This window comes from Prionailurus bengalensis, chromosome E2 (assembly GCF_016509475.1).
Source record: "Prionailurus bengalensis isolate Pbe53 chromosome E2, Fcat_Pben_1.1_paternal_pri, whole genome shotgun sequence".
Taxonomy (NCBI): Eukaryota; Metazoa; Chordata; class Mammalia; order Carnivora; family Felidae; genus Prionailurus; species Prionailurus bengalensis.
The window spans coordinates 10,863,885-10,874,446 of record NC_057352.1 but is presented as its reverse complement, the minus strand read 5'-3'; the positions used below and the strand labels follow the sequence as shown (position 1 = coordinate 10,874,446).

At 63.4% G+C, this 10,562-nt stretch overlaps 1 protein-coding gene across 2 annotated transcripts; it reads left to right on the top strand.

The window, feature by feature from the left end:
- Window positions 1–214: 214 nt before the first annotated feature.
- On the top strand, window positions 215–9,814 carry CALM3 (calmodulin 3). Of its 2 annotated transcripts, none has more exons than XM_043600522.1 (6): window positions 215–427; window positions 4,858–4,888; window positions 7,172–7,315; window positions 7,465–7,571; window positions 7,812–7,947; window positions 8,088–9,814. In XM_043600522.1, exons 1-6 carry the CDS (start codon window positions 425–427, stop codon window positions 8,114–8,116), a joined length of 450 nt encoding a protein of 149 aa, XP_043456457.1. In that variant the 5' UTR covers window positions 215–424; the 3' UTR covers window positions 8,117–9,814. The 2 variants fall into 2 exon arrangements, with proteins under 2 accessions (XP_043456457.1, XP_043456456.1); XM_043600521.1 differs by lacking the exon at window positions 215–427 and adding an exon at window positions 2,579–2,677.
- Window positions 9,815–10,562: the final 748 nt, after the last annotated feature.

The following is a 10,562-nucleotide window of genomic DNA, read 5'->3' as shown; positions in this document are numbered from 1 at the left end:
TGCCCCTCCGCCGGAGAGGCGAGTGGCAGGGACCCAGGGGGCGGGGCGCGCGGCCACGGAAAGTAGTCCCGCGGCGGGGGCGCGTGCCCGCGCGCGCGCGCGCGCGTGATTGGAGGCAAAGCCCGGCCCTGCGCGGGGTGGGCGCGAGGGATCCGCGGGCCCGTCGGTGCGGAGCGGGGCGCGGAGGGATCCGTGGGAGCCGCAGTGCGGCGGCGCGCGGGCAGGGCGGGGCGGGGCCGGGCGAGGCGGGGCGCGCGCGCGCGGCGGCCGTTGAAGGACCGTTGGGGCGGGAGGTGGCGGCGGCGGCGCGCGCTGCGGGCAGTGAGTGTGGAGGCGCGGACGCGCGGCGGAGCTCGAGCTGCTGCAGCTGCTGCCGCCGCCGGAGGAACCTTGATCCCCGCGCTCCGGACACCCCGGCCTCGCCATGGTGAGTGAGGCTGGGAGACCGCCCAGGCTGGGGCTCTGAGGCGGGCACGGCGGGCAGGACTCCCGAAGGGGCGAAGGGACCCAGAACGGGGAGTGTTGGGGCCCCGGCGAGCGCCTCTGGACCCCCTTCGGCCCGGGGGACGTTCAAACCCAGAGCGGGACCTTTGGATCCCAGAAGGGGGGTTGGGGCTTGAAAAGCGACTTTTAATACCAGCTGGGGTGTTGAGACCCCAAAATGGGCACCCGAGCTCTCAAAGGGGACGTTTGAACCCGGGATGGGACATCTGGACCCTCAGAGGGGGCGTTTGGAGCCAGAGTGGGGCGCTTGGTGTCTGAGGTGGGGTGTTGGGACCCCATAGGGGGCGAGGTAAGAAACACTGGCTGGGGAAGGAGGGGGTGTCGGGGCCCTCATGAAGACTTTGGGTCCTAAAAGGATGCAGGGAAGGGAGATCAGAGGAAGGCCAGGCTGCCGGGGAGCTCCCGAGAGGGGGCCGTGTGTAGCTGGACCTGGGTGGGGGAGAGGGGCAGGGATGGGGGTGACTTCTGCAGATCAGACCCTGGGGGGGGGGGGTGGTTCTCCAAAGACCGGCATTGCAGAGGAAGGAGGAGGAGGGCGAGGTGCAAGCTTAGGGGAGGAAGAGCCTGCGGTGGGTGGCAGTGGAGGTTAGAAGATGCTCTGGAAGCCTGCGGGGACTGAAGAGGATTGGGGTCGGCGAGGTGGTTAAGAGGGAACGGCGAGGCCGGTGCCTGCCAGTGGTGGGGGAGCAGGAGGCCTCGTGGTTGATTTGGGGGGCGGCCAGAAAGGGCTCTGAGGTTACTAGTGGGTTGAGGCTGTTGAACTGGGGAGGTTGGTGTTCTTGGGAGGGGGCTGGGGCTGAGTGTTGTGTTGGGTCCAGCAGAAGGTGGGGGTGGGAGAGCACTCTGGCTCCGGTGGTGGGAGGTGGGGTGAAAGGAGGCCTGGGGGTGGGGGTGGGGGGTGTTAGAGAAGATGAGCGACAGCCAAGGTGGGCCTAGATTTGGAGGTGGATGTGGCTAGCGCCCTGGAAGTCTCCAGGGAAAGACCAGGACAAAGACTGTTCCGTGTGGATGGGGAGGGGGCTGCAGAGGCCAAAGGGAGTGGCCATACGGTCCCCCGTCCCCAGGAAGAATGGGGCTGGGCAGGAGGCGCCCCAGCAGTGGGAGCAGGTGGGCGGAGTTGTTCAGGCCCCTTATTGCGCACTGAAGCCGCATGAGATGGGGGTGGGGGGATCAAAGTTTGGGATGCACCAAATGAGCCAGCCTTGTAAGCGGAGAATCTCACCCCCTCGCTGCCCCTTTCGGACCGAGAGGGCGGCTTTTTCCAAACAGCAGCCCCGGTTTTCTTACGGTCTCCCGCTCCCCGTGCCGCTCTCCTCACTTGTGCCAAATGACAGTGCAGTACAGTGTGGCGTCGGTGACAATCGGACGCCTGTTCCCGGGGCCTCGGGGTGGGGGCTGCAGAGCTGGGACCGAGCGAGTGGACCTCCGGAGGGACCCCTTCGTCGGCCTGAAGGCCTCTTGTTCCGCCCGGGGGCCTCCCCGAGCGCTTCTGTGAATTCACACAGCTAGGGCTCTGAGAGAAAACCAGCAGACGGGCTCTTTCCTGCGCCCTGCCGCCCACAACACCCACAGCCCCCCCAGGCTCGGCTTCGGAACCGTGCACAGCCATCCTCCCTGGCAAGGCTGGGGAGAGCAAGCAGCCGCTGCTTGTATCAGGTCTCACACTTGCTGACACAGACCCGGTGGCTCCTCTTGCCATTACCCCGATTTCCCCCAGCAGGACTTGCTAGAGGGGCCCCGAAGAAGCTCCGGCAGGTGCCAGGAGGCCCCCCCCCCCCCACCTCCCGTCCCGGATGGGACCTGAGCTTTGGCCCCAGCTGGTTTCTCTTCCCGTTTGTAATCAGCAAGGTATGGGTGGGACGAGTCCCTGGGAACCGGCCTTGGACTTTGGCCTGAGCGCTGTGGCTCCACCTTGGCCCGGGTGAGGGGCCCTGGCCTTGGTTTCTGATCTCATCTAACACTGCTCCCTGGCGTTGGCTGGGGGCTGGGTCAGGGCAGAGAAATAATACCCTCTTCCCTCCCCCACCCCAAGGGTTGTTTTTTTTTTGTTGTTGTTTTTTTCTTGTCCAGCCCCTGGCCGGAGCCTAGGATGAGGGCTAAGGAAGCAGTAGACCGGCTGGGTGATCTTGGAGACACTTTTTGTGAAAGCTTAAAATCTTCAGATTTTGGAAAGGGAAGAAACCCCGAGGAGGGCCCCCCCCCCCGACCTCCGCCCGCCCGGCGATGATAATTTCTTGGGTGATCGGTCTTCTGGCCAGTAACCATGCTTTGAGATCGAGAGCTCGGGAGCTGGGACCTTTCCTTCACCAGGCAGGGGAGAGGGTCTCCTAGTGCAGGGAGGGAGAGCGTCTGACAGGCTCTACAGGCAGAGCCCCGCCTATTTGCAGCGGCCCCGGAACCCCGCGTGGCATACCTCATCTGGACCGTCCAGCTGGCGGGGGGGGGGGGGGGGGGGGGGGGGGGAGTGGCAGACACAGGCCTGCGGAGCCCCTTCTGGAATGCAGGCATTCCGGTCAACCTGTCCCAGCCCCTGACGGTGCTGCCCGAAGGCAGAGTGGTGCAGTAGGGGTGGGAAGGCCCCCCATCCGGGGCCAGGGGGGAGAGACCTCCTCCCCGGACTGTCACTCTGTCACTCGGCCCTCCTCTCTCTCTTCCCTCTCCCCTGGCATTGCCTGGCCCTCGGTAACCAGAAGCCCATCCTCTCTTCTCACTTTCCCCCCCGGCAGCTTCCTCGGGTGTCAGGACCGGGCTTCTCTGCCCATGGGAGCCAAGGGAAGCGGGCCGAGCAGGGGGCTCGGGGGCTGGGGCTGCCGGGCCGGCATTTTAGGAGCCCAGCAGCCCCGAGTCTTTTTTGAAGGCGGTACAGAAGCGTCCCTCCGGTCGTCGTCCTCGCCTTCCCTTTAGACTTCGGACTTTTCTAGAATGTGCACGGGTGGTGTTTTTCCTTCTCCACCTTCTTTCCTCCCTCCTCCCTCAGCCGACTCTTTCTCTTTCATCATCACTGTGCTTCCCCCTCCCATTCCGCCTGTTTGGGGCTTGGCCTCAAGTTCCTCTTCCCTTAGATCTAAAAGAAAAAAGAAAGGAAAGGGGACATCTCCGACCAATTCTAACGTGACCAGTTCTTAGTGTTTGGGACGGGTCGTGGCTAGCTTCCGGTGGAAGCTCTGGAAGCACCGTGCAGATAGTTCGCATCAGTTTTGAGGGCGTCCAGCCTCACGGCGAGAGCCGTGCTGTGGACGCGGAGCCCCTTCCCCCTGATGGTGGAAGCAAAGGAGGGGGCAGCCGCCTGGGCACCAGGCCCGGTGGCACCTTGTCGGCAGCATTCACCAAAACCAGGGAGAATTCGGGTATTGGCCGCCCGGAGCTAAATGTTGGGACTCCGGCTCCCCCCCCCTCCCCGCCCCCAGCTCCTCGTCCAGAAGGTCCCCCGGCCTGGCTGATTCCCAGCACACCAGTGCAGAAGCCGTCCCGGCCTCTCCTCTGCCCCACCCCCAAACCCCCGCATGCAGCAAGGGCTGCCTGCCACCGACTGGCCGGTCCCCAGAGTGGCCGGGACTGGAAAGGGTTAAAAACTGCAGCGAAGCCGGGGAAGCTGACTTCAGTCCTCCAGCCTTTGCCGGTGGTGCTGTGCCTGTGCCGCAGCCGCTGCCGCAGTCCCCTCCCCAACATTTGCCCCTCCTGCCCCTCCAGAAGAAATGGAACAGAGCACAGGACAGGCCAGGGACGCACAGCTGCCGCCTCTGGCCCGCCTGGGGTTCTGTCAAGTACTCAGAGCCGTTCAGCACCGCCAGTTAGGAGAATTTCTGCCAGTTGGGTCCACTGTGCTCAGACCTGGCACCTCCAAATAGGTGACACAGAAACTAGCGAAGAGCCCAGACATCTTCCCTCTGTCCTACCCAAGGGCTGGCCTGTCTCAGTGTGGAGCCTTCTAGAGCTGCACGGTCGGGCCTCCAGGGCAACTGCTCCCTTCACTCAGCCTCTGGGGCTCCCAGCGGCCTTGCTGTGCCAGCGCGGCTGGTCTGGGGCCCCCCCAGCCGCTGTGGCCCCGAGGCACGCCAGGTCGAGACCGGAAGCCCTTGGGTCTGGGCAGCCTACTCAGGGCCCTTGTCGGGCAGCCTGGGTTTCCAGGCCACTTCAGGCCCCAGCTTCCTGAATCACCAGACTTTCTCCCAGACCCCGGCTCTCCTTCGGGCCCCGCCAGGCCCGTGCCTCCTTTGCCGAGGTCCCTGGGTGCGTGGGCTGGCGTGGGCCGGCGTGGGGAACTGGACTCACCAGAGGGGGCTGGGCGGAGCCGGCAAGACTGCCTGCGACTGGCTGGCCCAGTGACTGACTTTCTCCTCCTTGCCTTTCCAGGCTGACCAGCTGACCGAGGAGCAGATCGCAGGTGAGCTCCCCTCCCCTCCTCCCCCTCGTCCTGCCCCGGGAAGGCCTTCGAGCGCCCGGCCAGGAGTAGCACCCGACAGATATGCTCGTGTGTTCCCTACGTCGCTCAATGCCGTGCCTGGTGCTTCGAGCGTGGGGAACTGCGGATACTTGCGCACCGCACCCCGATTACACCAGCCCCCGTGGTCCTGAGATGCCACGTCTGTGTTCCTCTCCCGAACTGGAGTCATCCGGGGGCCTTTGTTAACCCGTGGCTTCAGGGCGAACCCCTCCGTCTGTCCCAGCTCCTGCCAGTTGGGCTCCAGTTGGGCTCCGAAGGCGAGCCTCCCTCAGGGGCTGCAGAGCTCCCGTCCCACTTTAGGAGCCTCCCAGGAGATGGCTCGTCACTCCCACCTCTGCGCTCGCCTGCGCTCCGCACTCCCCTCTGCACGTGCTTGCAGCCACTCTCCTCTGCCAGAAACGGCTTCCCCTCGCCCCTCCTCATCCTTTGGGCCTCCGCTCAGATGTCATCTTGGAGAGGCCTCCCCTAACTCCCGGTCTCAGATCACCTTCCTTTGCTTCCCAGCACGTCACTCCAGGCGCTCCCCTCATAGCTCTTCTCACTATCTGAAACTGTTTTATATCTTTACCTGCTATGTAAAGCACAAGTTGTCACTAGGTGTGAGCAACTTGAATTGGGGGCTTTTTTTGGTGGGGGGGGTCCGTTCTGTACCTTCAGGTCCCAGCACACAGTCAGTGCTCCGTACGTTTTGTTGGCCAAATAAATGACTAAGCGAATGGTCGTACGTCTCCCGGGAAGCCAAAAGAAATCCTGGGATCCCATCTCCTTCATTTATGTGGCCACCTACCTGGCCCCAAAGCCCAGAAAGGTCACCACTGCAGGAACTTTTGTGTGATTGAGTGGGTCGCTCAGTCTCCCTCTCCCAAGACTGCACTGCCGAGGACAGAAAGCACCTCTCGGTTCATGTCCACTACCGCGGGCCAGCACAAAGTAGACACAGGGGAGGGGCTCACGGAACGGGCCCCTGCAGCTCCCCAGACCCCAGCTGTGCTGTCAGGTCCGGCGGGCCGCGTGATGAGTACGGAATGCCCCACGTCGGAAGTGGGAGGAGGCCGGAGTCGACCTGCCTACGTCTCCTCCCTCCCCCCGCCAGCCCACAGTCGGTCACACTTTCAGTTTGGAAACGGCCCCCAGTGGCTGTGGAGACCCGCCAAGGAGAGCTGGGGAACCGCCCTGTTGGGTGATCGTGAGCTCAGGGAGCCCCCACGACCCGCCCCCTGCGCTCCACAGCAACGACAAGGCCTTGGCGCTGGGACCGGCCTCCCCGGTCTCCCTGGGGAGGCTCGTCTCCCGGTGGCCCGGAGGCTGGGGGACACAGCTTCTCTCTCGGCTGTGCGTGTGGCTCTCGCGGCACCTGCCACCCACGCCCCAGCTCTGCCCTTGTGTGACACAAACAGCACGCTCTCCGCCCCGTCCCCATTAGCAAACTGTCCCCCACGTCACCCCGGCCCACACCCTCTGGGAATAGGCTGCCAGGCATCTGTTCCCTAGGGAGCCCCAGGTGCCAAAATGGGCCCGGTGGGAGGGCGGCAGCCGCGCGCTTCTGTCCCCGCTCCTGATGCGTCCCCAGCTGTGGCCTTCCCACTCAGCGCCACTAGCTCTCCATCCCGCTTGGCAGCCGGCCCCTCTCCTTCCATCCTCCGCCCACCCCACGCGCCGTCCGTCCGTCGGCCGCGCCCCGCTGCCGGCCACCCCCTCACCGCGTCACACGCGGCCACTCGCTCCTCCTCGGGGAGCCCGTGGCGCCGGCCCGGGGAACCGGGCCCGCGGTACCAGTCGGGAGGGACGCGGGGCCGGGCAAAAGCATTCTGCAGCCTCCCCTTCCCTTCCCAGCCGGTTGGCCTTGGCCGGCCTACTTCAGATAGAGAGTTCTCTTGGCTCTTGTCCACTCCGTGACTTTAGTCCGTTTCATCATCTGAGGGAGAGGCTGAAGCCAGGGACCAACAAGAACTGTAGAATTCTCTAAGAACGGCCATCAACCTGTGTTTCCCCCTCTGTCCTCGCTGAGCTAGGTCGGCGGAACGGGTAGCTCCACCAGGTACAAAGTAGGTGCTCAATAAATGTTGACTGAAGGAAGGGGTCTGCCCTGAGCCCTGAAGCGAGGGGCTCGGACTAGAAGTCTCGCTCTGACTTCTTCAGGTAGGACGGACTCCCTTGGCCTTCATCCACGGAGAGTTTTCCCTGTGGTCCTTGACCTCTGCTTCGTTCCCTTTCGTACCCCAGAGTTCAAGGAGGCCTTCTCCCTCTTCGACAAGGATGGAGACGGCACTATCACCACCAAGGAGTTGGGGACGGTGATGAGGTCCCTGGGACAGAACCCCACCGAAGCAGAGCTGCAGGACATGATCAACGAGGTGGACGCGGATGGTGAGCCCCGTGGCGCGGGCGGACGGCCCCACTCTGGGGCACCTTCCTAGGGGTGACGGATGAGCGGGTGCCGCCGCTGCCAGGGCTCTGGTGTGGCCTCCCAGGGTCCGGGCCAAGAGCAATCCCGACTCCCTTCTCCCCGCTTCCAGGGAACGGGACCATTGACTTCCCGGAGTTCCTGACCATGATGGCCAGAAAGATGAAGGACACAGACAGCGAGGAGGAGATCCGAGAGGCTTTCCGCGTCTTCGACAAGGTAAGCGGTCCTTTGCCGGAGTGGTTCTGGGATCCGGCGGAGAGACGGGTGGCTGGGGCCCCGGGGTCACCGCTTCCACGAGGCACGGGTCCCGGTGCCGGCTTGCCGCGCGGCCTCGGGAGGCCCCCCTTCCCCTGCTGAGCGTGGGTGCCTGCCGGTCCCCGCCCTGCTGCCTCTCCCCCTGGGCCCACCCCCCGTCAGAGCTTCCGGTTCAGAGCCCTTCCCCGTCCCCACACCCAGGACGGCAACGGCTACATCAGCGCTGCCGAGCTCCGTCACGTAATGACGAACCTGGGCGAGAAGCTGACCGACGAGGAGGTGGACGAGATGATCAGAGAGGCCGACATCGACGGGGACGGTCAGGTCAACTATGAAGGTGAGCTGACGCCAGGCGCTTGCTCCGGAGCGGCCGCGAGGTGCGGCTTCGGGAACAAGCCCCAGGCCCCTGGCGCCTGGGAGGGCCGCCGGCCCGGCCGCACTCACCCGCTGACGCCCGCTCTCCGTTTCACTCCACAGAGTTTGTACAGATGATGACGGCCAAGTGAAGGCCCCCGGGCAGCTGGTGATGCCCACTCTCGTGATCTCTCTCTTCTCGCGCGCGCGCTCTCTTCAACACTCCCCCGCGTTCCCCGGTTCTAGCGAACACCAGTCGATTGACTGAGAATCTGATAAAGCAACAAAAGATTTGTCCCAAGCTGCATGATTGCTCTTTCTCCCTCCTTGAGCCTCCTCCCTCCCGTGCCCACCGTCCCTTCCTTTCTCCCTCCCCCCTTCCGTTCACATCTTCCGAGGCCTGATGCGTTCATAAGACGAAGCCCCATTCCCCTGAGGGGAGCCTCTGCCCTCCTCCTCCAGCCCGGGTGGCTCTCCTCCGTTTTGGTTTGTTTCCTTTCGTGTGTCATCTTATTTTGGGTGCCGGGTGGCTGCCAGCCCCGTCCCGGGACCTGCTAGGGAGGGGACGAGGCCTCACCCGGACAGAAGAGCATGCCTTTTACTGTTGCATGCAACCAGCCCCGTGATTCCGTGTGCACATCCCGGCAGCCTTTTGGGGCAGGGGTGCCGAGAGAGGCGTTCCAGAAGGACTTGGGGGGAGTTGAGGAGTTGTGGTATTGACTGGCTGTGGCCCAGGAGGGGTCGAGGGGCAAGGGAGTCCTGGAAGCCGGCGTTCTTTTACCAGTCGAGGGGGCCGACTCGCCGAAGGGGACGGACAGAGCGGACCACGCTCAGATCCCACCGGCCGCTGTTCTGAAACCATCCGATCGACTTCCTGAGGTTGGGCTGGGTGGGGGCCGCTCGGCCGGGCCGCTCTGCAGGTTGTCCACACCCGTGTTTCGAAAGCGATCTCCGGCTGTTCTGTAAATACCTGGTGCTAACGTCCCATGCCGCTCCGCCGTGAGGCGCCCGCCCGCCCGCACCGAGGTCCCCTCGCTGGAACGGGTGTGGGGATGTTGCTTTGTAATGTACAGGTTATCCTTTGGGTTTGGTTTTCTTTTTTCTTTCTTTCTTTTTTTCTTTATGCCCCTTAAAACTAATTCTGTCAAAGACCCTGCCGGGCTAGCCGAAGGGTGGGGAGAGGGAAGGCGAGCCCCACCACGCTCTCGAGAGAACATACCTGCAATAAAACGGTGTTGTCGGCTAGCTGCCCGGAGGACTGGCCAGCCGGCCCCTCCCGCTTCTCCGTGGTGACTTGGTTGGCTCCTTAACATCCGTGCTGTCTCTGTGCCCTCTCTCCCTTCGCCCGCCTGCCTGCCCCCACACTCCCCCAGCGGAGAGCATGATCCGTGACCTTGCTTCTGATTTTCGCCTCTGGGACAAGTAAGTCAATGTGGGCAGTTCGGTCGTCTGGATTCTTCTTTTCCTTTTTCTGTTCAGTTCATCTTGCCCCCCCCTCCCCACACACACACACACACACACACACACACACCCCGCCCCCAGGTCGTTCAAGTGGCTTTTCTTGGGACCTGCCCAGCTTTGAGAATCTCCTCACCCACCCTCTGGCTCTCAGCCTCTGGGGAGGGGAGGGGAGGGACGGGGCGTAGTGGGAGACCCAGCCAAGAGCTGAGGGTTAAGGGCAGGTAGGCGTGAGGCTGTGGACATTTTCGGAGTGTTTTGGTTTAGGTTTTGGTTTGTTTGTTTTGTTTTTTGTTTTTTTTTTTTTTTAAACCGGGCAATATTGTGTTCAGTTCAAGCTGTGAAGAAAAATATATATCAATGTTTTCCAATAAAATACAGTGACTACCTGACTTGGGTCTTCCCCTCTCGCCTCTGTTTCTGGGCCTCCTCCCTGCGTGGGCCCTGCAGCCCTGCCCTGGAAGAGCCTCTCCTCCATGCTCACTCAAGAGCCTCGTCCTTGTCACTGGCTGCCGAGAGGGAACCTCTGAGCTGGAGTTCTGATCCCAGCCAGATTTCACGGGTCCGGGTCGTTGAGGGCGGGATACTGATCCGGCCGTGTGGCCCATCAACTTTGCGCGCTCACCATAGTGATGGGGGTGCACCGACCCCTGTATCCGGCCGGCGAGGGAGCCCAAGATGAGGCCAGGGAAGGCCTGAGGCCAGTTCGGGCCACGAGAGCATCCCGTCCCATCGAGCCGAGACCCAGACCCGAAGGATGAGCGCTCGCACTGGGAGGGAGGCCGTCCCAGGGAACAGCAAGGAGGCAGACCCAAGCTGGCAACAGCAAGCTGGCTGAGGCCCAGCTGGGGGATTCTCAGGGTGCTCTGGGGAAGAGGTGACGTTCGCTGGGAGAGGGCGAGAGGGCACGAGCGCGCGGGACGAGATTTGAAACGAGCCCCAAACGACACAGGGGTGCAAAGAAACGGGGTCCGGTGGTTCGTAGGGGAGGCGCAGAACCATCCTCTCCGCAAAACCTGAGCCCCGCCCCCAACTGCAAATCCTACCTGCTCCCCGTTCCCGGGGGGGGGGCAGGGGATGAACCGTTAACAGACAGGGTCTAACTTCTGACCCGCCCACACTCCACCTCCTCCACCTGGC

Coding starts and splice junctions, on each gene's coding strand:
- CALM3 (XM_043600521.1), top strand. CDS start 2,594: ATGAGGGCTAAGGAAGCAGTAGACCGGCTGGGTGATCTTGGAGACACT. Junction 4,889..7,171: donor GACCGAGGAGCAGATCGCAG/GTGAGCTCCCCT, acceptor TTCGTACCCCAG/AGTTCAAGGAGGCCTTCTCC. Junction 7,572..7,811: donor CTTTCCGCGTCTTCGACAAG/GTAAGCGGTCCT, acceptor CCCCACACCCAG/GACGGCAACGGCTACATCAG.